The sequence below is a fragment of the Spinacia oleracea genome, chromosome 6 (genome assembly GCF_020520425.1).
Source record: "Spinacia oleracea cultivar Varoflay chromosome 6, BTI_SOV_V1, whole genome shotgun sequence".
NCBI classification, from domain to species: domain Eukaryota; kingdom Viridiplantae; phylum Streptophyta; class Magnoliopsida; order Caryophyllales; family Amaranthaceae; genus Spinacia; species Spinacia oleracea.
The window spans coordinates 146,199,350-146,226,798 of NC_079492.1; the positions used below are offsets into that span (position 1 = coordinate 146,199,350).

General features: G+C 34.4%; 3 protein-coding genes across 3 annotated transcripts; all 3 read right to left on the minus strand.

The window, feature by feature from the left end:
• LOC110794647 (ethylene-responsive transcription factor ERF038) lies at positions 1-915 on the minus strand. Its single transcript, XM_021999620.2, has one exon. It carries the CDS (start codon positions 799-801, stop codon positions 58-60), a length of 744 nt encoding a protein of 247 aa, XP_021855312.2. The 5' UTR covers positions 802-915; the 3' UTR covers positions 1-57.
• A 6,155-nt stretch (positions 916-7,070) lies between these two features.
• On the minus strand, positions 7,071-8,858 carry LOC130463682 (uncharacterized). Its single transcript, XM_056832890.1, has one exon. The coding sequence runs from the start codon at positions 8,856-8,858 to the stop codon at positions 7,071-7,073; it is 1,788 nt and encodes a 595-aa protein (XP_056688868.1).
• A 4,575-nt stretch (positions 8,859-13,433) lies between these two features.
• On the minus strand, positions 13,434-22,359 carry LOC110795549 (peroxisomal acyl-coenzyme A oxidase 1). Its single transcript, XM_022000570.2, has 14 exons — positions 21,879-22,359; positions 21,156-21,264; positions 20,982-21,043; positions 20,607-20,816; positions 20,347-20,434; positions 20,018-20,180; positions 18,366-18,561; positions 17,788-17,985; positions 17,216-17,347; positions 15,728-15,848; positions 15,505-15,615; positions 15,237-15,306; positions 14,777-14,960; positions 13,434-13,893 (listed from the first exon to the last, which is right to left on the minus strand). The coding sequence occupies exons 1-14, from the start codon at positions 22,026-22,028 to the stop codon at positions 13,684-13,686; spliced, it is 2,004 nt and encodes a 667-aa protein (XP_021856262.1). The 5' UTR covers positions 22,029-22,359; the 3' UTR covers positions 13,434-13,683.
• Between the last annotated feature and the right edge of the window lie 5,090 nt (positions 22,360-27,449).

Sequence of the window (27,449 nt, forward strand, 5' to 3'; positions counted from 1 at the left end):
TTGATGATCAAAAGTTAATAATATATATTATTAATTATTAGTCTAAGACAAATATAATTAGTAATTCCATAAAAAGGGATCTGCCGGCTGATGATCATTGACGTTTACCGGTGGCTCACCAGATTCCGGTAGCCGCCGCCAATGTAGCGAGTGCCCGAATTCAATGACATTCTCAAGGTCAAGGAAGAGATCGGGCAAGTTGAAGAATATGTTGTCGTCGAAAGTATGATCAAAACTAGACGATGAAGCCGATGATGACGTGTCATAGTTGGATGGTGATGACGTGGTTGTGGTTGTGGTTGCTAGGGAGTCGGCTTGGTTTAATGGCTCGGCTTGTGAGTTGGGAGAATCTAATGCTAATGCGGCTTTATTAGCCGCAACTTGAATATCTTTTGGAGAAGTGCTGGCCGGTTTGGGTAGTTGATGGGCTAACTCGGGGAAATTTAGGTATGCATTCGGGCCCTTGATGGCTAAAGCCGCCACATCATGGGCTCGAGCTGCCATCTCAGCTGTGGCGAATGTCCCTAGCCATATCCTAGATTTTTTCCTTGGTTCGCGGATTTCTGACACCCATTTACCCCAATTCCTCATCCTTACACCCCTATAAGTAGGGTGTTTTCCTTCAAAATTTCTTGTACACTTCTTTTTTTGATCATCATTATCGCAATTTTTCTCTTCACTCGGCCTTTTCGTATTAATTTTGATGGCGGTGGTGGTGGTGGTGGCGGAGGAGGAAGAAGAGGAGGAGGGAGAGGTGGTTTGGTGATCACAATATGAAGTGATAAAGGATGCTTCTTCCATATGGATTGCCTCAATATGAGGTTTATTAGATCTTAAAGGTCTATTTATATAGAATATAGAGAGTAAAAAAGACTAGAGAAAGGAGCTTCTCAAGGAATAGAGCATAGAGGGTATATTTATAGGAAGAAGAGCCAAAAGACAAAAGTGGTATGTAGTGAGTAGTGAGTAGTATTGACACTCTAGACTCTCCCTTTTGCCCTTTTTCTAATGTGTTTATAAAGGGACCCACCTTCATTTTTATATTAATAAATATTTATGTATAAAAGTATTTGGCATTGACATCATTTTTAACAGGTTCCTTGTTAGTTGGTCTTTGTCCTTTGTCCTATATAAATATAATTAATGTAGATCTCATTAAGAAAGCATATTTATTTTCATATTATTATACAAATTTGCTAATCCTCGTGTGACAAATTCTTCTAATTATTGGATATTTGTTTTACACATACTCCCACTTGGTTGTTAGTCTTGTTACCACTTACCAATAATCAATCTCATGTCTATGTTCACAATTATTCTTATATACACTTAGTTGAAGATGTACAAACTAAATATATTTTCTCCTCATATTGTAGTTTTTACTAATTTCAAAATCTTAAAAAGATCGATATCTTTTAAACAAACATTAACATGTATTTGAGTGCGCCTAACTCTCAATTTATCTGTATTCATATCTAGTCCATGTGATTATCCATAAATTAAAAAGAAAATGGAAGAGATAAAAAATATGTGTAGTGGGGTCAAAAGAAGAAATTGATTAATTAAAATGATTTAGTTTAGATGACGTGGAGGCTGCCTGAGTCTAGATCGGCACTGTTAGTTGATCACAATCATTCAGTAATCGTCGTAATAGTTAGAAATGGAATACCTTGTTCTACAAGGCTATGTGTTGTCAAAAGAAAAAAACAAATCATTATAAAATGTACACTTGTATGTGATTACAAAAGGAGATTTGATTAAAAGTAATTCTACCATATATATTGCTATGATTAATCGGCTTTCGCTATTAAATTAATTAGCTTTATGTTTTGCCAATTTGGCTTTGTCAAAGTTAAAGTATTTATAAACATAATCATTTCTAAGACAACCCAATTAATTGAGCTCAAACATACACATAGGAGGAACTTACTTTCAACTAATGTGTCTATAATTAATCTTAGCACCTAACGTGTTTTTATAATTGAATCGATTTTTGTAATTAACGATGACGAGTATATATTTTGAATTCTTATGCATACATCTCATTTTTAATGTGACAAGAATATTCTCGGCTTACAAAGATAAAGTTTGGTCTAGAGTGAACAGGAGATAGCGCACCTTCTTACCTTAAGATTACGAGTCCATTTTTTACTACTGGTAATTTGAGTGAGAGATTCCCTTACCCTTTTACATGCAAACACACCATCAAGGTATCTTATCTTTGGCTATGTTCAGCATAATCTAAAATCCTATATCAAGTACAAGACGATCGACGATCGATTGATCAATAGCATTATTAGCTACACACTACAAGTTGGGCGATACTCAATTTTGACGGATCATGCAAACGTTATCATTAGAAACAACAACGGTGTAAGTATATATTAATGCTGCCTACGTACTCTTATAATCTAGGCATCACTCAAGCATTTATGGAAGAAGCTTTCGTACATAAAGGGTATCCAAGAAGCCAACAAACTCGATCAAGATAAAGAAGCTATACATTGAAAGCGACAACGTAAAATCACTACAAGAATTTGTATCTTTAACGACAACCTAATTACGACGGGTCAAAAATCTCGTCGTAAAAGCCTTTTGCGACAGGGCTAATAACCAAACAATGACGGGAATAACTGTCGCAAATGTCTTTTATGACGGGTTTATGACGAACTTACGACGGGATTTCTATTAACGACGGCCCCCTTTTATGACGGGTTCGCGACAGGAAATCCCGTCGTTAATCAACGATTATTGGCCTTTTGCGACGAAATTTCCTGTCGTTAATAGTACAATTTCTTGTAGTGAATGTTAGTCGTCAACTATATCGACGGAATCTGTTCTATATCGTGGAAACTGCACAACATTCTTAATAACATCAAAGCTCTTCTACAACATTTTGATTATGGGATATCAATCATGTCTATCGCTAAGCTAATCATGCAACATATTGGATTGCTAACATTGCTCATTTAGTGTTTTACTTTGCAGTAGTATGTATATTGATTATTGTAATAACTTGTCATTAATTAGTCTCGATTATAAACGATGATTATTTAGGTGTTTCCTCGTGAGGAACGCTTCCTACATTGTTTTACCCTATAAAAAAAGTTGGGCGGTACTAATGCACATGAAAAGAAGTTGGTAATGTACATCGCAGAATTCAAAACAATATGTGCGTTACTTATGGTAGCTTAGTTTATACCCTTTATACAATACGAGACAACTTGAAAATTATAAACAACCGACTATGAGTTTACAATAAATCCAATATTTCCTCCGTTTCTCTAAGTTTTTTACGTTTTTCTTTTTGGGTGTCTTAAAATGTTTTTTATATTTCATTTTATATTATCACTGCACATAAATATTTTAATATTCTATCAAAATTCATTTAGTCATTCTCTCACACTTCTCTATTGGGACATTATTATTTTTTTCTCATTTTTCCAATATCAGATTTTCGATAAGAGTGAAAACATTATAAATAAACGTATTTTTCCTGTTTAAATAAAAAAATAGAGGAATCTCAATGTACATTAATTAGTCGTTAATAAACTTACAAAAGAACAAACGTAAAGAACAAAAAGAAACGGAGTGAGTAAGTAATAAGTATAGTATGTTAATTAGTCATTAGTAAGTCTTTTATTATTAAATCAACAAGATTATCATAATTAATTAATTAGTATAGCAATATTCTTATGTATTAGGTGTACTGTATACCGTGTACGTATTCGTCAAATTGTTGAATCGACATTGACTAACAATATCATCGAAAGACCAACTATAACTGCAAGATTGAGTTGTATAGTGTCATATACTACGTATATGAATATTTAATGTCTTGTTAACAAAGCTATCATAATTAGTTAGTCATGGCTACTTAATTAGCTACTATGACATATTGTATACCAATATTTTTATGTATTAGGTGTATTTTTAAAACTCTTGAATGCATTGACAAATAGTACTTATTATTGAAAGACAAATTATAATTCTCCTAGATTTGGTAGTGAAGAGTTTGAGCAAAATATCAGAGAGAGAAGAAGAGAATTGTATTCAGAATATTGTGAATGAAAACAGAATTAATTACTTGAGAAGCAAGTAGACTAGGGAATATATACAAAGACCCTAACCAACTAATAACATAAATCAGTTATAGAAAAATAGATAAAATAATAATATAAATTATATATTTCCTATACTCCCCCCTCAAGCTGGACCTTGGATAAGAGACCAAGCTTGGCAGATAATGAGTGGTGTTGAGAAGAAGGGAGAGGTTTGGTAAGCAAATCTGCTAACTGCTGAGAACTAGGAACATGAGAAGTGTTGATGAAGCCAGCTTCCACCTGTTCTCTGATGTAATGCATTTCTCGTTTGAGATGTTTAGTTTTGTCATGATAAACTGGATTATGTGCAAGATGTTCAGCTGATGTATTATCACAGTAAAGAGTAACAGGCAGCTGAATATGAACTTGAAGATCTTCCAATAAGCCTTGTATCCAAACCAGTTCACTAGCAGTTGCAGACATGCTTCTGTATTCTGCTTCAGCAGAAGATTTGCTCAAACTCTTTTGCTTTTTAGTTTTCCAAGATATCAGATTAGAACCAAGGAAAACAGCATAGGCACTAAGTGATCTGCTGCTGTATTGACAAGAACTTCAGTCAGCATCACTGTAAGCTGAGATTTGCAAGTCAGAACTGGAAGAGTACCATAAGCCATTGTCCAAAGTTCCTTTGAGATATTTAAGAACATGAAGAGCAGCACGCAAGTGAGGTATTCTTGGAGAGTGTACAAACTGACTTAAATGTTGAGCACAGTAAGACAAGTTTGGTCTTGTGATGCCCAAGTACAACAATCTTCCAACAAGCCTTCTGTAAACATCTAGTTCTTCTAGTAGATCACCAGCTTCAGTGGATAATTTCAATCCACAGGACAAAGGAGCAGGAGCAGTTTCACAGTCAAGCATACCAGCATCAGCAAGTATATCAGTGATATATTTTCTTTGAGAAAGAAAAATACCTTTGTCAGTTCTGTGAATTTCAATCCCCAAGAAATAGGCCAACTGACCTAGATCTTTGATTGTGAATGCCTTATCCAAAGCAGTCTTGACTTCTTGCATTTGAGTTAATGATGTTCCAGTCAACAGAATATCATCAACATAGACTAAGAGAACCAGAAATTCTCCATCTAGATTTCTTGTGAATAGAGAGTAATCTTGTGTTGATTGCTGAAATTTCAACACTTTCAGAAACTTGCTAAGCTCCTTGTTCCATTGTCTGGAAACTTGTTTCAAGCCATAAAGAGACCTTTTAAGTCTGCAAACCTCACCTGGTTTTGCTTTGGTGTAACCAGCAGGTGGTTTCATGTACACCTGTTCATCCAGAAATCCATGCAAAAAAGCATTATTCACATCCAATTGACACAAATTCCAACCCTTAACAGCTGCTAAGGCAATAACAATTCTTACTGTAGCCAGTTTAGCAACAGGAGAGAAAGTTTGTGTGAAATCCTTGCCCTCAATTTGTTGATAACCAATAGCTACCAATCTGGCTTTGTACTTGTCTATGGAGTAATCTGGATTCAGTTTTGTTCTGTACACCCACTTGGAGCCTATTGCCTTTTTGTCCTTAGGTAACAAGGTTAAATCCCAAGTATCATTGCTCTCAAGAGCAATTATTTCTTTCTCCATGGCTTGTATCCAATTAGTATCATCTTTAGCTTGATGATAGGTTTTGGGATCATTGGAAGAAAGACTTACAGAAAAGGCAAGAGAATCCCAAATATCATAACTGTCCAAAGCCAGATTTAATAACCAACTATCATCATCAAAATTATCTGTTTCTGTAGGAATAGAAGAATCAACAGAAAAAGAAAGAGAATCACTAGTCTGTGGTTCTGGTTCATCTCTGTGTGGAACATAGCTTCCAACAAAATTTTTTAAGACAACAGGAGGTTTGATAGGTCTTGTAGATTTCCTTTGAACAGGAATGGCACTCTGATTAGGAACAAGAGGAAGGTGAGAATGAGTAGAGGAATCAGAAGTAATAGAAGTAGGCATAGATTGTGAAGAATTAGGAGAAGTGGTCTGTATGTAAGGAGTAGAAGAAGTAGGAGGAGAAAGATGATTAATGTCATTTGGTGAAGTTAGGGAAATATGGGGTGAAGAATTTAGAGTAGGAGTGGATATAGTGGAAGAAGAAGTGTTTAAGATTGGTGTTTGACAAGAATTAGTGCTTAGATCAATCATAGGAAGAGAAGTAATCATTGGAATATCAGATACAGATGCTAGTTTGTAAGGAAAAACAGTCTCAAAGAATATTACATCCCTTGAAACAAACACTTTGTGTGTGTCAAGATCATATAATTTAAAAGCTTTACATCCAGCAGGATACCCAATGAACAAACACCTTTTAGTTCTTGAGTCAAATTTGTCTCTCTGAATGTGAGAATTGTGAACAAAACACAGAGAGCCAAAAACTCTGAGATTTTCATAAGCAGGAGGAGTATTAAACATGATCTCAAAAGGAGTTTTCCCATTTAAGACTTTGGAAGGGATTTTGTTGATCAAATGAGTAGCAGTGAGAACACACTCTCCCCAGAATTTCTTAGGGAGACTTGCATGAAATCTTAGGGCTCTAGCAATTTCCAGCAAGCTTCTATGTTTTCTCTCAACTCTACCATTCTGTTGAGGAACATAAGGCACACTTCTTTCATGTAAAATGCCCTTGCTGGAAAACATGTTTCTACAAGATTCTTTGATTATTTCAGTGCCATTATCAGTTCTAATTTTCTTCACTAGTTGATTAAACTGAGTTTGAACCATAAAGAGGAATTCAGAGATGATTTTCTGAACTTGCAACTTATTATAAATCAGATAAGTCCAAGTTATTCTGCTATGGTCATCAACTATAGTTAAGAAATAAGAAGCTCCATCTAAATTTCTGACTCTGTATGAACCCCAAAGATCAATGTGAATCAGATCAAAACATGCAGCAGCTCTACTGTGACTCACAGAAAAAGGAAATTTATGCTGTTTGGCACTATAACAGATATCACAGTTGTATTCATTGATTCATTTGCAACATTCAGCATTCACAAATTTCATTTTTGACAGAGAAGGGTGACCCAATCTAGCATGTAACAAATCCAGAGTATTTCTAGCATCATCCTTAGTCTTAGAAATACTAGTGGAAGTTTTATTTGGAAATCTCATCATATGTACATCAACCATACTATCAACTGTATTGCAGCTAGGTAACTGAGAACTATTACCTTGACAGATATCAACTGGAGTTTTGACAAAATAGTAGAGTCCATTTGTCCTTTTTCCTGCACCAAGTATCTTGGAATTAGAGGGGTCCTGGAAAATGTATCCAGTTTTGGTAAATGTCACTAGGATTCCAGTATGTTCAATCAATCTCCCAACAGACAGTAAATTATGCCTAAAACCTTTCACTAGTAGCACATTATGTAAGACCAAATCATCACTGAGGACATTATCACCAATTTTCTCAACTGTCATCTGAGTTCCATCAGGCAAACCAACTTTGATAGGCTGAATAAGAACTCTTATGTTGGTCAAAATATTTTCATCAAAGGTCATATGATCACAAGCAACAGAATCAACAATCCATAAATGATCATGACTTAATTCAGTTGTAGTGCAGTTAAAAGAATGAGAAATAGTACCTGCATAGTTAGCATAAGAGCAACTTGCTGCAGGAGTATTTGCATTCTGAGATTGTTGTCCTTTCATCACCTTCATGACTTCTTGACAAATGGCATTAAGCATTGCACTGTTAACCAAACCATTGTCTGCAGCTGTATTATCAAGAGGATCATCACCAGCATCAGTTGCAGAATTTACATTAGCAGCAAATCTAGTGTTGCTTGAGTTACTTCCTTTAGAAGCCTTGATAGAATTGTACCAATCAGGATAACCAATTATCTTGAAACATTGTTCTGCAGTATGACCTTTCCCTTTGCAATGAGTACAAAACCTATTCAACTTTTCTTTCTTAATCTCTTTCCAATCTTTCTTTCCATGATTTCCATCATTCTTCTGGACCTGATTGCCTTTGTAAAACTGTGCAGCCATGGCACTGCTATTTAGAATGTTATGCTCAACAACAGCATTACTCACTTCCTTCTGTTTTTCAATCTGCTGAGTAATTGAAAACACTCTATTCAAATTAGGCATAGGATCCATAGCTAACACATTAGTGATGGTACTGTCAAAACCTCCATTCAAACCAAGCAAGAACTTCATCATTTTGTCCTCTTCTTCGAACTCAGCCACTTTCTTTAAAAATTGACAACTACATGTCAACATAACACCACAAGTACAAGTAGGAAAGGCTCTTAGAGTCTGCATCTCATCCCACAACTTCTTCAGTTTACTGTAATATGACACTATAGTCATATTTTCTTGAGTCAAATTCTCTATTTCCTTCTTTAATTCATAAATCAATGGACCATTAGACTGTCCAAATCTTTCAGCCAATTCAAGCCATAGGTCAGCAGCATTATCAATATAGCCAAAATCATCAGCTAAATCATGATTCATAGAGCTTAAAATCCAGCTTACTACCATAAAATCAGCTCGTTTCCACTTCAAGTAATCCTTATGATTAACAGTAGGTTTAAGCAATTCACCATTAATGAAACCTTCCTTATTCTTAGCTATTAGAGCTCTTTTAACATTCCTACTCCATCGAACAAAATTCGCACCAGTAAAAGGAACAGCAACTAAACTAGAAGTAGGATTGTCTGAGTTTGCTATGAAATAAGGATCAAAATTATTGTTGTTACCTTCAGAATTTAATTGAGAACCTTCACTTTCAGTGTTTCCAATCGCCATTGCAGAAGATAGTTTTAATAAGAATCAATTTCTTCAGATTTTGTGCAAGAAATTTCGCAACAATCGCAAGAAATTTCGCAGCAAAAAAAATTCCAGCAAGAACTTCAGTGATCAAACACTATTAATTCTGAGAAGATCGAAGAATAAATCTCAAATTGAGAAACCTCAATCTCTTTATCAGAGATTATTGCTCTGATACCATGAAGGTTTGAGCAAAATATCAGAGAGAGAAGAAGAGAATTGTATTCAGAATATTGTGAATGAAAACAGAATTAATTACTTGAGAAGCAAGTAGACTAGGGAATATATACAAAGACCCTAACCAACTAATAACAGAAATCAGTTATAGAAAAATAGATAAAATAATAATATAAATTATATATTTCCTATAGGTAGAATAGAAAATATGTCTGCGAAAACCAATAAAGAACATAATTCAATCTACTTATACAGATCAAACGAGATCTCATATTAAAATCAACTGTCAGTAATATACAAAGTATACAGTACTCCGCAGTAGGAGTAACTCCTCAAGCTAAAAAATTACGTTTGTTTTCTCCTCTTTTCTCCTGCACAGAACAACTCACATGTTGATAACACAAGTGGGTTTCAACAAACCGCAAATGCAACCAATATTGAGTTGTATAGTGTCATAAACGGAATATTAGCTGGGATAATTAGTAAAGTAATACTTGTTGTACTTAATAATAACCACATGATATGACAAACGAAATTAATCATGCGTAATACAGTATCCTTTTTAAGTGCTATCTTTCGTATGAATGACCCCATCCTCTACAGAATAATAAGACGAACACATTTTGGGGTCTAATCTAATAATGCATCATCAATATATGTACGTGATTTTGTGGAGCCTTTCATGAGAAACACACTCTCTTGTCCTTGTTACTAATTTGTCCTTCATTAACACTAACAACTTATTATTTATCAAACTGATTAGTGCTAATAATAATTGACCAGCCTCCTAACGTGTTTTTTTTTATCCCCATTTTGTTCCAAAACTAAGTCAGACGGTGGTGCGAAGAGGGCACCGCAACTAAAATTTTAGATACGCTCTGATACTATGTTAAATATGTGAAACTCTTTAAATTTTAGAGTATTATATTTATCATATTTAGAGCAATATGAGCAATAGTATTATTGAGTATTAACTTAAGATCTCCCATTTAAGTGGAAAAGTATGACAAAAGTCTGAGTTAGAGTCTTGAAATTCCAAGACTCTACTTAAAACGTTAATCAGTACATACAATCTTAATTATTATTATTTATTCTTTTTTATTTTATTATTTTCATAAGTTTGAGGAGTCTTGAATGAGTACGAGGGGTGAAGTGGAAAATTTAAGAAAGTCTGAAAGGGTCTCAACAAGAATCTGAGTAATTGAAAATAAATAAAAATTAAGAAAAGTTAATGTGGAAGTCTTAGCTTATACTAGCGCTAATCTTGCTTATACTGTTACAACTTATCAGTATTAGATTATTAGTCCTAATTGTATAAGGAAACATAATGTAATTAGAATTATATTACGTACAATTTTTATTTATCTGAAGAGAAATCTATTCTTTATCAATAACGTGTTTATATAATTTCACTGTTTAATCCGCCTTCAAAAAAGGAATTATACTATGCATTAAGATTCTTTTTTTACAAACTTTTATATAAGACAATCTTACACAAAAGACCACATTGTGTCATATAAGTTAATCAATAAAATCAATTAGTTAAGCACTAGAGCTAATTAGTTAAGCATTGAAACCAATTAGTTAAACAATGAAACTAATTAGTAAAGCACTAGAACTAATTAGTTAAACAATGGAACCAATTAGTTAAGCAATCAAAGTGGTCTTTCCGGTAAGACGGTCTTACACAAAAGTTACCCATTATTTTTACTCTATTTAAAAAGGAGAGTTTACTGCATCGGATACTGCTTTGATTTACAAGATTTTTGCTATAGTAAAAAGAAGAGGTTCTGCATTAATGTGTGGATGATATTTTTAAGGTTGGAATAATGTAATCATTTTCTTTAGGAAACCTTAATCTTTATTGGGTTTCTAATGATTTCTTTTAGAAAAAGGAAGGTCAATAGAACTTAGCATTAAGATTGGTTACCATTTGTGATTGAAATAGCAATTTGTTGCACGATGGATTCATGCATGTTCGGAAGGTGAATATCGACGCGCCAAAACTTTTGATGAACGACTATACAACTTATTGATTGGTACGGGATAATTGAACTTTAATTATATGTAATTATTTATTCAAAATATTAAAAAGTATGAAGTAGCTAAATTTATATTACGTATGTTTTTTCTTGTATATGATCATTCCATACGTACGTAACTCTTATTTTTAATAGATCTTCATTATCATTAGTTTAATACCAATTGAAATTATATTATATTATAAAATTTAATAAAAAATTATTGACAATTTAAATGTTTTGATATAACCTTGCATGTATGCATCACTATACGTCTATATATACCACCTACCAAAATGAGAAGAACAAATAGGGGAAATATTCATTAAAATGATAATGCATGTTTTCACGATGAATTCTTGTGAAAAAGTGACTAAAACCATTCACCCTAACTTTTGACAAAATACAAAATTTTTGTAGCACTTATTTCTAATAAGAAAGGAACAATTCATTATTCATATATATTGAATAAATAATCTAATCACGTGATTTAGATTATTATTTCAATTACTTGGCATGAAAAACGTGCATTTTGCCCCCTAAAGAAAGAAAGAAAATGTCAATATGCATGGCTAAAATGCTACTCACAAATTGGCACGTTATGGCTAGATGTGTAGGAGCACATAGAAATTGGAAGCAATGGTGGATCTAAAAAATTATTCAGTGGGTTCAAAACAAAAATTACTCTGTATAAGTTAATGGTTAGAGTTTCCTCCTCACCATGAACGTCTTAGTCAAAGTGTCAAACTCGCCACCGTTTAGCACGGTGATATTACGTGTCTCAGTCGACTTTAGCCTAAGATCCTTGAAGGTAAGCTGCTAGATCGTATCGAGATGGTGGATCCGCCAATTACGCTCGGTGTTGTAGCCGCTGCCACCTTAATTTGTTGTTGATGTTTTATGGCAGTAGCCAATAAACTCGATTATGAAGAATTGGTTTGTTTCTCGTCTTTGTGTATTTGATTTAACCTAGTTTTTTTAGAACATATAGTAGATGCACACCCTCTCATATTTTCTCCTTAATTACTTGTAAAAAAAATATGCGATAGACCATCAACGGGCATAAAAGTATCATTGGGCGCAGGGTGCACCTAATTATTTTCATTTTTTCCTAGTTTGTTGTACACAATAATTTTTTTGTTGTAGTTTAGATTTAAACCAACACCCACCCCACCCCCCCACACACCCACCCAACAATGTATTACTCTGTGTTGGGCTTCGGGTTTATTTTCTTCGGGAAGATGGAGGTTCATCATGTATTGCTCGACTAATCGTTTATCCATGAAGTCTATTCACCAATCTACTTGGAACTGGGACTAGTTGTACGTATGAGGTTAGATCGTAGGTTTCATTTTACTCTTTCTTCTCCATGGGGTGTATTATTAGCTCAGAGTAATGGTAATTCATTCATAAGAAAGGATGGTTTCAGGTATTCCCTCAGGACTTTTTTTTTTTTAATTTATATACTTCCTCGCTTCGGAAATATCGCACCATGATTGACTTTTACTCCTCTAACCATTACTTTGACTCTCAATATCTCAAATCGTGTGCAAGTAAAAATTATAAAATATTAATATTTAGAAAATATATATCAATACGAATCTAATGTGACCCCACATGACTAAAATTTCCTTAAGTACGAATCACATAAAATTGCCTAAGTCGTGGTGTGAATAGTGTAAAAAACAAATGGTGCGATATTTCCAGAAGAAATGAAGTATATATAAAAAAAAAAGTGACAAGTAATAGCAAAGTTTCAACTAATATGAAAACCATAAGCGTATATTTGCCTTTTAAGGCCACGTTCTGTTCACCTTATTTCCACTTATTTCAGGCAAAATAAATTCAGATAAGTTCAGAAAAAATAAGGTTTGACCAAGTACAATTTATAACTAAAATAAGTTTTGATAAGTTTTAATATGTTTAGATAAGTTCAGATAAGTTCAGAAAAAATAAGTAAAAATCAAATGAATAGAACGCAGCCTAAGCTAGCCACAAACTACAAAGCACGGACACATCAATGGCATCGAACTATGGTCTCATACCAGACAATGTCCGACATCCCTTTGTTAAATAACATATTTTTGAAACCCTTGGAGTTGGACACAACTAAAAATTGGTTGTATACTATTTTCATATTCTAATTTGTTGGAAGTTCTGATACCACTTTTGGAGTTTGTTAAATAAGTAGACAAATTTTCAAATTAAACCTTAAATTTCTGTCAACGTACACAAATAAAACTTCGTACATAGATATAATTCTTAGCAAATTTATTGACATTTTCTATCAAGTTTTATCTTATCGTGCATATATTTTCAGAAAAATTTAACAGTTTAAAATTGAATGAGTGGAAAATAGAGGAAAACAATTAAGAATGGAAGGCTGTTTAAGCAACACAATAGAATAAGCAACATCTAGCCTACAACTGTGTTTTCGAGCCCATTTAACCTACGCAATATATATATCGCCAACCCCTTTTCCGTATCCAGTCTTCACCTAAAAACAGAATTAACAGAGCATTCCTCTTTTTCTTTATTACAAGGAAGGCAGTAATTTTATTACTCTATTATTGCTGTTTGATTTTCACAAACAGCAAAAGATCAATTTAGAGACGGGAAGTCCGGACCTGTCGCTTCAGCAAAGGTCGAACATACTCGTGATAACCATCAGGGACAGCTGTATCATTGAAAGGATCCTTCCATGCTTCCTCATACAGCTTTGGATACACGTTCCCGTCGTATCGTCCCAAGACTGAACCAAGGAAATGATCCGTGTAGTTGAATGCATCAACGAGAGCAATTGCGTTCGGACGCACCTAACAAGCAAAAAACGGATGTCACAGTGAGCAGAGGTAGAAAACAGGGTGCGTTCTATTCTGTGGCGTATCCAGGATTTAAAAATAGGGTGTGCAGAATTATAATAAGTAGCAATTTTTAAAATTAAATAAAATATATATTTATAAATAGCAAAAAGTTGATTAAAGAAAACATGCATAGTACATTATTTAGAATTTAAATGCAAAATCCAACGAATTTAGAAACCATGTTGTATAGATTTGAATTATGTAAAGGCAAGTGAAGAAAAAGTTTAACAAAAACGCTAATGGGAGGATTTGAACCCGTGTTCATGGGAGTATTTAGAAACCATGTTGTATAGATTTGAATTATGTAAAGGCAAGTGAAGAAAAAGTTTAACAAAAACGCTAATGGGAGGATTTGAACCCGTGTTCATGGGAGTATTTAGAAACCATGTTGTATAGATTTGAATTATGTAAAGGCAAGTGAAGAAAAAGTTTAACAAAAACGCTAATGGGAGGATTTGAACCCGTGTTCATGGGAGTGGCAAGAGTCAAATTTCCATCTACCGAAACCACTTGAGGCACATGTCATTAGTGATTATCTTTGGCCGCTAACAATTACTAGTTGTGTTTACTGCCAGATTGATTTTTTGGATTTTTGAACTTATTTTAATTATAAATTGTACTTGATCAACCTTTATTTTTCCTGAACTTGTCAAAACTCAATTTTAAATATAAATTGTACTTGGTCATTCCCTTATTTTTCCTAAACTTATCTTATCTGAACTCAACTGAACTTATCTGAATTAATTTTTCCTAAAATAAGTGGAAATAAGGTGAACAGAACAAAACCTAAAGAGAGAGTGATACAACGTGAATGAAACTTTTAAGTGACAAATACCTTAGAGAATAAGGATCTGAGGAGATCATTTGCAAGGGAAGCTTGCTTAGGTTTGATGCAGCCAGTGGACAGGAAATCACCAAGATGCTTCCCCATGATTGAAAGTGCGTAGATACCGCACAGTGCTTGCAACTGTTCTTTCACTCCTTCCCCGGGTATGTCTTCTTGCAACTTCTCGATGAACCTTACAGTGTAACAACAAAGTTAAAAGGATCAGAGAAGGCTTCACAAATCACAAAGAAAACATCTTCAAACATATTTTCTTATATCTGATAATTACAAAGTTATAATTACGGAGTATATATCAATGCTAGTTATCTATTACTCTAATAGAGAAGGTTATTCTGGTTTCTCAGGCACAAGCATGTGCAATTACAGAAAAAAAAAGAGTCAATCATATAGATCTAACAGATGTTGATTACGGTTATGAAAGAAGAAAAGAATGAAGGTTGTTGCTTACTTCGAAACCACTATAAGCTGACAGTGAGCAGTAGATGCCCCGACAAGATCGGCAGAGAGTTCAAGAAAGCCTGAAAGAAACAATTACCAAAAATTAAAATGATAATTCATCAACTAAAGCTGATAAAAAAAGGCACTGAAAGGCTAGTATCCCTCAAAAGCCATCAATCCCCAAAGAAAAAAAAAATTAGCCACAGTCACGTCACATTCACAATTTTCCAAAATTCAAAAAGAAAAATGCCTAGTTTACTGAATTATTGATAAATTACCTTCTTCTGGGTTTGAAAATTCACTTAAATTTTTAGCACAAGCAACCGCCATTCTGACTGACCGTGCTTCAAAAGCCTCGAGTACAATGTCAGGGTTCAACCAATCTTCAGCTGCATGCGAACAAATCATATAAAAATATAGTCAATTATATTGACATGAACACATTAACTTTTCTTAGATGGTACTGTAAAAAAAAAATTCGGTTGTGGAGCAACATCAAACCTTTCTGGACACTGCACTGGGATTGCAACAGGTGTTCTGCCCTGCCCATATATGCCATTGTTCCAACAGGCTGTTTCCCAGATCCCAGTTGAGATACAGTCTTCATGAGAATTCGAGCAACCTAAAGGAAGAAAAATTGGCAAGATGCCAAATTTACATTTCAAACAGTCAGCGGCGTTTATAACTTCACAAGCACCTATATTTCAAAACCAACACGAAATTCTTCACTCGTTTTCATTGGTCCAGACTAGAAGGGGACTAATAAGTTATGCCATACACATTTATAAAAATGAGAAATATTTGTATAAGAATCCATGGCCTCTGGTCTGTAAACAAACTAGTTTACCACCCATCTAAGTCAAATTATATGTCATCTTTTCATAACAAAATATAAGAAATGACAATTTAGTATATCATGGATTTATTCGGAATTGTTATTCATGCATTAACTCGGGCGTGCCTAAAATACTACTCCCTCCGTCTCTTTTTGTTCTTTATGCATTCCATTATGGCTATCCCATTTTGCTCTTTACATTTCCTTTTATGTTATCATATAAATGCCTTAATATTCTATCAAATTTATGTCCAAAGATTATTTTTAACCAATTAAATTCATTGGGGAATTAAATCTCTCATAATTTTCCATTGGGGAATTAAATCTTTCTCATTTTTCCGATGTCAGATTTTTGATAAAAGTGAAAACATTATAAATAAAGGTATTTTGTCTTGTTTAAATAAAAAACTAGAGGAATCTCAACACACGTTAATTAGTCGTTAAAATCGTGTGCATAATACAGAACAAAAAGAGACGGAGGGAGTAGTCATTAATTAAATGAGAGACTTGGTATGATTGAAACATCAAAACATAACTGCTGCGACCACCAGTACCTCAGAGTCTGAACATCACATTACCCTTAATGCCTCAATAGAGGCTCGCCCCTCTTGCGAAATAAGGGGCTCCTTTTATGCAAATTAACCCATACGACAAAAGAAAAGATGGTTCGATTAACTATTTCAGCCTCAGAAAACCAAAAAAGTCTTTTATTGAGTTAAAAAGTCATTTTAACAATTTCTAGGTATCCATAAACTTCGTACTAATCTTATAATAAATCGTACTAAGAATGAAACAGGAACATATACTTCCTTAGGGGCCCATAATTTTACATGATACCTTTCCATCAGATATGTCTCAAATTATCTGACCAGATCCAAAAGGACTGAAGAGTGCAAACTAAGCTAAGTAGAATGTTTCAAAAATTTCCACCTTGAAAACGTGAACATAAAAATTGACATAATCACATAAATTTACGCAAGTTGCTAAAGGGTAGGTCATGTACTCATGTAACTTAAATATCCTATTACATCCTCCACTTTTCTGCAACCCCATAGATTCAGGATTCCAGGAGTAAAAATGTGGGAAACAGGGTAAATATAAGCATATATGCTAGAGAGAAAAATGATGATAGATAGAGTCATAGAGATCATTACCTGCAAAAGCAAAACAACATTGTCCCCTTCATAAGTACATGCAGGAACATAGACAGCAAACAACTCAGGGAGCCCACTGCTACAGAGATAGCCATGCCCTCCACAAAGTTTTCGGCATTCTTCAATAGCATCCTGCATCAAAAACAAATGCACACGAAGAGAATTAACAAATCAAATTTAGTTAGAGACTGTCAATGATATGCTACCAGTACCAGCTGAAGGTATTTTCTACAGGTTTTATAAACATAATTCCCACATGCAACAGTGACAAAAACATAGCACTTAAGTCAAGTTTTATCAGTCCATTATTCACTGCAACACAAAAAGTGTATGCATTGATAAACCATGAATTCAATTTTAGAGTAAAAGCAAGTTTTGGGATCTAGGCAAACAAATGCATTTGCAAAGTGTACCAAGAGTCAGGGTAGGTGTGACCCCACGTCTCACGCCCATCCAATAAGTATCGAACAAAGGCAAGCAGGATATGCAGCAACAAAGGCAGTAAAGTACACAACCATCTAAGTTGATAAACCATCTACCATTCAGTTTTAAATTGACAGATTATCACATACAGCAGTAACTGATGTTGTCAAGGACTTCAATCCTGCAGTGCAAGCATGCGCCTCAGGCAGTGTAGAAAAATCATTGGCTTGCAATCTCTTGGTTACGTCAGTGTAGAGCCAACTCAACCAGTCCCCAACAATTCTGAAAGCATATGCTGAAGCCAGCAATGGAAAGAGCCTATTCTGCTGGGTTTTGTAATCTATAACCTACAAGGAACAAATCGTGCAAATGAGTTATTTGTAACAAGCAAAAGAATTAGAGATAAGAACATCTTTTGGGCTATCGACTAAAACTTTCCACAAAAGGCCACTCAATGAGACTTCGGAGTAATTCTAATTTCTAATTCACAAACTAAAACTTGACTAGCAATATGATATCACTTCTTACTGCTCAGTTACTTTGAGGAGTACATTTACAAGGAAACTTCAGTTCTATGCCACAACACCGAACACCAAATTAAGCAAAAGATACTCCGTAACAAAGGAACAAGTTCTTTGTAAGTAAATTAGTATTTTTTTATTTAAGCCAATACAACAAAGCCTCATACAGAAAAAAATCAGCTATTGATTTTCCTGAACCTCAATACCTGAGTCTCACGTCCGTTTTCGGAACCAAACTGCCGGCGAACAGCACTATATCTAGTGGCAATACAAACTGCTTTTGATAGAGCACGTGAAGCATCATATACAATTGTTTGCCGAACGTAAACCATGGTACCATAGATTAGCTGCCGAGGGATATTAGACTTCACAACATTTCCTTCCCTTGTCACCTGTAACACACTGGGACCATGCAAAGTGGATTCAGAATAGTTACTCCAGCATTAAATTTGCTCAGCTACTGTTAAGTGTTTAGATACCATAAAATCCTTCTAACAGAGTTATAACTTAGAAATATAAAAATACAGGTCAAAATCATTGAGATTTAATTTGGAAATGATACAGGTGACATACAGATGAATCATGCCAGTGTTAAAATGTGAGTTAATTAACTTTTTAAAAAAAAAAAAATCAACTCCTTCCATAGGAGAGCTAAACTAAAATAACAGTCCAGACTTTCTCTCTGCTCTTGTATTTCAGAATCTCAAATTCCCAATCAATCTCTTGTTCATTCATTACCATAATATTCACAAAAATCAATGTTTACCAAATTCCAATTCCCAAAGCCTCATAAACTTCTTCAAGCTTACATCTCATCTCACAGCTAAATATCTTACAGATTTACATCACTCTTTCTCAGGAAAGGTCAAAAGAAGTTTAAGACTGGATGTTATTATATTTTAATCCACGAATGGAATTTGAAAGTAACATTTCTAAAAATTTAACATGAACGTTAAGGTTTCAACAACAAAAACAATGTCGAAGCCTTAATCTAATATGGGTCAGCTACATGAGCTACGACTTATCTCTTATGATCGTTTACCATGATCCTCTCCCTCCATTCCTTTCAACCAAGTGTCATATTAGGTCTCTCTCAACTTCTTCTAAAATCCCGTGATCCCAACACTCTACTTTCCTCAACAACATATCTTTCAATATCCGTCTCACATGCCCAAACCAGAGAAATCATTTATCCCTTATTTCATCCTCAATATCTGAAACTCCAACTTCATTCCTAAAAATAATTTTCTCCTTTAAGGTGTTTTAACTCTACCATCTAAGCATACGCATTTCTGGTAGTCCCATCTTCCTAATATGATATTTCCTAAATGCCAAACATTCCATATAAACACACTTGTATAATAGTCGTCCATATAGATTTTCCTTTAACTTCAATAGAACACTACAACCACACAAATCCCAAGTTGCTCCAATTGAGCAACCCGGACTTGATCATGTGGGTCACATCTTAGTCAATTTCTCCATCCCTCTGCAAAATCAAACCAAGGCAACTCCTTAACAACCAATGCTAAAGGTTTAAAACAGCATTCCGAGTACTCAATTTTGCTCCGACTTACTAAACCCTCGAGATTCTAGTTGTTGCCTCCATCAATCCGATTTAGCGTTAACCCTCATTCTAATTTCATCCCATTTCTATACTTTTAGCATTTTTAGGTAAAGTGTACGGTACCATAAAAAAAATTAACTAACATCGGAACGTATCATAAAGACTAGTAAAATGGGAATTCAACAATAATATTAATCAAAAGAAATAAAAAAATATTAGCTAGTAGGACTAATATGACAATGTAACAAAAGCACAAGATGGAATATAGTTTAAAAAAAGTCAAGAACAAACCGCATGAGCATTTGATCCCTAGGAATGCGCACATGGTCAAATCGCAGGACTCCGTTGTCCATTGTGTTATAAGCTGCATTTCCAAATTTCATCCCAATGTCACCGACAGTGATGCCAGGTAAAGCCAAGTGATCATCCAAACTTCGCAGTTGTACAATGAAACCTTGACGCACAAAAAACGCAAAGGTTAATATCATCGACATATCATTGATATCAATAACATACTTGGCTTATAGACAAATTTAGACCTTGAATTGATGAAGTAACATTATTAAACAACAGAAAAGAGGCAAAGGGGAGCATAAACAATTGAATGCGTGTAAATTTACCGTGGACCCCATGTTCTTTCCCGTCTGTTATTAATCGAGCATAAACAATTGCATGCGTGGAAATTTTTCCCAAGCCACCAGGCCACCACTGCAATGTCATCAGAAATAACATCAAAAATCGACCAACCTAACTATTGGATTAACAGAACTCTGCAGTGGGTTTAATTATACAAATTTGAGTAGGAAGCTTTCAAAAAAATGATAATTGTAAACAAGAAAAGCTGAGAAGAAATAATACAGAGATTATTTTTTATGCTTACTTTGCTAGATGTCAAAGTTGGACTATGTATAACAAATTCATCTGTTTCAGGATCAAACGTGGCAGTGGTTTCAAGCCCTTGGACATTAGACCCATGACCAAGTTCGGTTTGAGCATAACACCCGATAATTTGCATCCTATAAGCCAATGGAAGCCATTTGGCCTGCTGCTCCTCAGTGCCTTGTCCTTTAATAGCAGGAACAAACATTCCCTGGGAAATAAAATCATGCAGAAGATTATTGACAGCAGAATTCACACACAAAACAAGTCCAAATTGAAAGAGAAGGCACAGTTTGGATTTAAACGGACAACTAATGAAACCATACAAGAATATATTAAAAAAAGATGATTATCACCAAAAAGGCATAAACTTTACCCAATGAAGATCTGTATAAGCAGGTTGATCAACAAAGAACCTCAATTGACTTGCTTCCTCTTCTGCAATTTTAACAATGTGTTAACCTCATAACTTGCACAATACAATTATCACCTACCGGAAACAAAATAGGGCGTATAGTATTGCAATTAGCAACCATATCAGGAAACATACCAGTCAATCGAAGTTCGATAATTCTCTTCCAAGCATGACTGGCTTTTCTTAGTGTGTTCTTAAACAACTCCTTCCTATCTAGCCTAACCCTATCATCCTTCTTAAATTCCTGCAACACCAAATAAGACAGAGGTCATCATCATAAACTATAATTGGTAACCATTAACCTCACTGAATCAATCAGCCAAAATACCTAAGCATCAGTTGTTGCAATTACGAGCATTATATCTTTGCTAAACATAATTTATATACGATCAGAGAATCAGAGCATACAGTGCAGTAATTCAAGGCAAAAGCGGCAATGAATTGCAACCATGACTAATTTCAAGCTTATACATGCAATTTAATCCATCAACCAAAATACCAAAGCATCAGTTTTCGCATTTATGAGCATTAAACATCTAAACAATTTTAATATACGCATTCGATCAGAACAAACAGAGCAGTAATTCAGGGCGAAAGCGGCAATGTATTGCAACCATACTAATTTCAAGCTTATACATGCAATTTCTATTTCCAAAACCTATTTATCTAAAAAGATAATATTTCATCAATCAAATCACTCAAAATTGAATAAAAGGCAACAAAAGTGACTCAAATAGGTACAAATTTCACCAATTGATAAAATAAATCTTGATGTAAATCCAAATAAATATAACCGACAATAAAGCTCAACAATTACAAAATCAAATTGAAGAGAGATAGAGAGAAAGAGAGACGAACAGGATCACTAGCAACAAGGCGAGCCATACGATCGGAAAGTTGAAGTTTATGTTGGCTACCAGCCCAAACGATCTTCATGGCATTAACATCAAATTGGGCCTTCTTCCTCTCATCAGCTAAGTAATCAACACCTCCTTCTAAATCCTCCATTGTTGATCGACCTTCAATTCAACAAATTTTAATAATAATTACAAGAACAATTGAACGAAACCCTAATTAAAATATCGTGTAGTGGGAATTCTGGGAAATTGAATGACGTTCACAGAGGAGGAAAGAGAAAAGGTGAGGGATTAAAAAGAGGTTGAAGAAGAGCAGGGGTTGGTGGCCGATGCGGTGGACCTTCTATTTAAGTGGCGATAGTGATATTGATAAGAGGGACACTAATTATCTGTTATTGGATTGGAGTTTGTACTCCGTTTAAATTACTTTTTGGGATATTTATTGATAAGAGGGACACTAATTATCTGTTATTGGATTGGAGTTTGTACTCCGTTTAAATTACTTTTTGGGATATTTATTGAAGGTCAAAACTTTTACACGTTTAAAATACTGTTCAAATGTTTTTGACGGAAGAAACAACGACTTTTTTGGACAATATTTTCAATTGTGAAACAAGTACGGAGTATCCAAATTGAAGGTATGTTTCATCCTCTTTTCAGATATACTAAGATTCAAAAAAGATAAGATTAGATAAGATTAAGAATTGATAAACTAACATAAATAAATTTAGGACAAAAAAATAAGATAAAGTTTAAATGATATATTTATAACTTTTAATAACAGTCAATAATATAAGATAATATACGGCTGTTAATATGTTCAAATAGGATAATGGTTATAAAATAATACTCCCTCTGTTCCAAAATTATCTTCATGTTTTTCTAAACGAGCGTCCCAAAATTATCTTCTTGTTTCTAATTATAGATGTACTAACATTTTACTTTATTTTTGTTTGGGACCACTAAAATTTAAAAAAAAACAAGGAAAACTAATTTAATAACACAAAAATCAGAAAAAGAGGAGGGGACCATTGGATGGAAAAAATGACCCCATATTACCCCTATTTGTGTTGAATCTGTGTGCTTTAAATCTGAACATTTTGATGGGTTGAGAATAAATATTATTGTATTCTTATTGGTTAAACTATTTTGATTAGGATCCATGTACAAAAGAGGAGGGGACCATTTTACTTATTCCAACACAAATACAATCCAATCATTAGACTTATCCACTCCAAATATTTTTCTTAAAAATCGTGAAATTGGTCAAACAAGAAGATAATTATGGGACGGAGGGAGTAGTACAAGATAAGTCTAGACGGTAGATTGTGTGATAAATGATAAATTATGTGACTAAAATATATTTTTTACCACTTAATTTTATGAAGAGTTTTATATTCACCACCTCTTAACTTTATGAAGAGTTTTATATTCACCACCTCTTAACATATTACATCCAACTTCCTGTTCATGTGAGTCTTACTCAATTAATTAACTTCTTTCATTGGAGACCAAGTGGAAGTCAATTAATTAACTTCTTTCATTGGAGACCAAGTGGAAGATGAGGGAAATTAAAATTAAAAAAAAAAGTTGGTCAAATGGGTCCCACATGGACGAAAAGTTGGATTAAAAGATGTTTCATAAAATTAAGATGGTAAATACGTAGTATGAAATTATATTTTTATAAGATAGTAGATACAAAACCTGTTTATATCAATATTTAAGTAAAGATATCGATGGCCAAATTTAGTATATAAATAGTGTAGAAAGTTAACATGATACATTTGTACATCTATTGTGAAATGGATGAAGTAAGCACTATCATCGTAGATGTTATTTGGCTCAAAAGTTGTAATACTCCTTAATCCTTATGGTTTATAATTCCCTCATATGTAAAGGAATGAGGTTCATGTGTTGAGATGAACTCCTTTGCAAACCATCCAAATAAAACCGTCCCCAACAAATTATCACAATAACCAAGCCAAATATAGCACACAAAGCGTAGAGCGCATAACGTTGTGACGAAGTAGAAAAGAGTAACGACCCAAATGACGCCAATGCCATCGATCCAAAGAGAGTCATCCATTTTTGACATAAATCGTCTAGAGAATATATATAATTAGTGGTCGATAATGATAAAGGCAAGAATGATGCTTTGAAGAAAGTTGTTGCATAAGTCGCGCAGTACAACGCCAGTGAAACGATAGCTAGAAACATGGTGGTCGGATTGGTGTCGAAAGGTGAAAGTACATGATCTCCTTGATACTTTAGTTGAAGTAAGCTAACTATCAACGTGGCTATGAAGGTGAAGATAGAATTGTTGGTATCTTGTTGATCGAGTTTCAACACGAGTTTGTTAGCATTGTGTTGCGATATGTAGTAGTTGTGTGTTATGAAAACGTATTGATAAGTTGAATGAGATGTTGTTGTTGTGTAATTCATTTGCATTACGGATATATAAGGCTTAATTAGAGGAGTATTTGCTAATTAGGGAGAGTCTAAGTTAGCACATTGCGGAATTAGGTTTTTATAGACTAGCTTAGGCAGTGTGAAGAAGCATAATCCATAATTGATGTCACTAATTAATTAATTAAATTATTATGCATTGCATGACTGTGTGTTTTTTGTCATGACTCTTTGATTAGTCCAAAAGGCCAAAAATGGGATAGGTTGCCGTACATTCTTTTGATTTAAGAGGAAGAATAAATAAAATATTGGTGGTAGCAACTTTTAAGAGAATGGAGGAGAGAGGAGACCATAGTCTTTGCTCCTTTCAGATAGTAAAAAGAGAGAAAACTAAAGTATTGAACCTAAACATGATGGGATTGGGGTAAGGAGTTTGAACTTCTAACTTAAATTACTATACTTTTGGTTTGATTATGACTGCAATTAGATTGACTTGATAAGATCCCTTCAAAAAAAAAAAGATTTACTTGATAAGATACAAGTATCAAGTATATATATGGATTTAACCAATTAATAATGAAGTATGAATCATCTTAGCTGTCCCCACCCCCACCCCCACCCCCTACTCGTTTTCTCTTTAGAGTGATTCCTTTAAGTTGGAAAGAAAATAATTTGGCTATTAAGTGTAATTAGTTATATCCTGTGTGCACAATTCTTTAGTTTGATTTTGGGTGCGTTCTATTCACCTGATTTTCTTTTATTTTTCATGAACTTATCTAAACTTAACTGGACTAATCTGAATTTATCTGAACTTATTAGAACTTATCAAATTTTATTTTAGTTATAAATTATACTTGGTCAACCCTTATTTTTTCTGAACTTATTTTTCCTGAAATAAGTGGAAATAAGATGAACAGGACAAAACTTTTATCTTTACTATGACGTTATTGGAGTATATAAATAGTATTGAACATTAGCTTGTAAATACTTAGTATAAATACAGTAGTTTGTACTACCTTACTTTTGAGTTACACAATTAATAAAATGTAGTTTCTGGTTTCCTCTCTCAAAAGCCACGAGCTCTCAAGCTCAACAATGGCGTCACTCTTATCTCCTTCCTTTATTCTTCTTCTTTCCTTCTTCACTCACACATTCAACATGGTATCAGAGCGGGAACGATCCCGGCTCTTCAATTCCGCATAAATTTTCGTTCAAATCATCTCATCAATTTTTCCCCAATTTTTCTGCTTCGAATTTATTTTTGGGTCGAATTGAGTCAAAACTCGACGAATTAGGATGTAATTCGCCCTAAAATCTCATATTTTCGCTCACAAATCTTCTTTCCATAATTGAATCAAACGTTTTTTGATTCTTGAGTTTTCCCCCAATTTCTAGGGTTCATACCAAATCGCAGAATTGAGCGATTTTCCCCAATTCGATTTTGCTGGGTTTTCGATTGCTTTGGATTTATTGAAGTTTTTTTGTCGTCGTCTTCTTCGACGTCTTCTTCGACGTCTGCTTCTCCTACTTCAAGAATCTGGGTACTCCTGAAATTAACCGCAAACATCTCATCACATATTCCTCGCCGACGATAACAAGAGGAAGATGGATAATCGTCGCCGCCATGGAAGAAACTCTTGGAGGATTGCGATTCTTGAATTCGCACGTTGTCTGGAGAGTTCTTGGTTTGATTTCTTGATCTTCTTGATTAATTCATTTGATTACAATTCGCTGCTTGGTGATTGTTGGTGAATTTCTGGGTGATTTTGTTCATTAGGGAATATCTACAGTTGATTTTAAATTTGGCAATATATTTTGTCTTGCCTGTATTCTGAGAATTACTTCGTCTATCGTCCACGAATCATGGCTCAATTTTAGCTAATTCCCAATCATCTGTTCAATTGAATTTTTGCTGTTGGTGGTTCTTGTGTGAGAATAGGAGTAAGTTTGGGTTGAGATTGTTTTCGATTTTTGATGGAGCTCATCTTCTTCGATGAATGCTTACAAGCAGTGGTATAGCTCTTTCTTCTGCAATACATTTGTGCCCCTGGTCTGCTGGTTTGTTCTGTGGTCATGTGATGATCTTATTTGGTGCTCAACTATTTCTCTGCACTATTGAATTGCAATATAGACAATTCAAATGGAAATTGCATAAGAAGGCTGCACAAGTGTTGTTGTGTTTACACTTTGCATTGAAGAAATGTCTGATAATTGGGGATATTCACGAAAAACAGGAACAGTTTAAAGAATGGATGCAAAACCTTGGAATAGGAGATCATGCAGCAGTTTTGCAAGAGGATAGTATACAGTTTTGGGTTGAAGTTTTTTTTTCTTTTGAATGTTGGCACGATTCAACATTTCTTTCCAGCAACAGATCTGGAGTTCAGTACCTGTATAATCAGGTCAATTTTGTTCATTTTTCCCAGCAACAGATCTGGAGAATCAGAACCTGTAAAATCAGGTCAATTTTTGAGACCCAAAGAGGTCAGTTTTGAGACCCAAAGATGTCAGTTTTGAGACCCAAAGAGGTCAGTTTTGTGACCCAAAGAGGTCAGATTTCATTGATCCATTGTGATCATTCTTTTGATGAGACCCATTGAGGCTCATTTCTTCAAGACAATATTGGACGTTGCAGTTTGATATGAGCAGTTGGTACAACAGCAACAGCAGTGGCCAACATCTATGCTTGTTCATGAGGAGTTCTTGGTGCAAAGTTAATGAAAGAGTCTGTTTTGAAGCTTTCAAACTGAAGATGTTTACACCATCTCCAGTTTGAGGGGGGGTATTGGAGTATATAAATAGTATTGAACATTAGCTTGTAAATACTTAGTATAAATACAGTAGTTTGTACTACCTTACTTTTGAGTTACACAATTAATAAAATGTAGTTTCTGGTTTCCTCTCTCAAAAGCCACGAGCTCTCAAGCTCAACAATGGCGTCACTCTTATCTCCTTCCTTTATTCTTCTTCTTTCCTTCTTCACTCACACATTCAACAGACGTCGTTGCAATCGTGTTAGAAGTTCAGATCTGGATTCATATATTACGGCAGGAATAGAGGATGAGAGGGGATTGGAAGCTAAAATAGAGAGAAAGAGAGAGCCTAAGTCCAATAAATTAGTGTACACCCGATTTTTTGAAATGTTTGTGCACACGGTATAGTTTGT

Excerpts from the sequence above, each read along its gene's own strand:
- LOC110794647 (XM_021999620.2), bottom strand. The coding sequence starts at position 801 with ATGGAAGAAGCATCCTTTATCACTTCATATTGTGATCACCAAACCACC.
- LOC130463682 (XM_056832890.1), bottom strand. The coding sequence starts at position 8,858 with ATGGCGATTGGAAACACTGAAAGTGAAGGTTCTCAATTAAATTCTGAA.
- LOC110795549 (XM_022000570.2), bottom strand. The coding sequence starts at position 22,028 with ATGGAGGATTTAGAAGGAGGTGTTGATTACTTAGCTGATGAGAGGAAG. Across the intron at positions 21,044-21,155 it reads TATCGAACTTCGATTGACTG|AAGAGGAAGCAAGTCAATTG; the intron begins GTATGTTTCCTG and ends TTAAAATTGCAG. Across the intron at positions 15,616-15,727 it reads CCAGTGCAGTGTCCAGAAAG|CTGAAGATTGGTTGAACCCT; the intron begins GTTTGATGTTGC and ends GTTCGCATGCAG.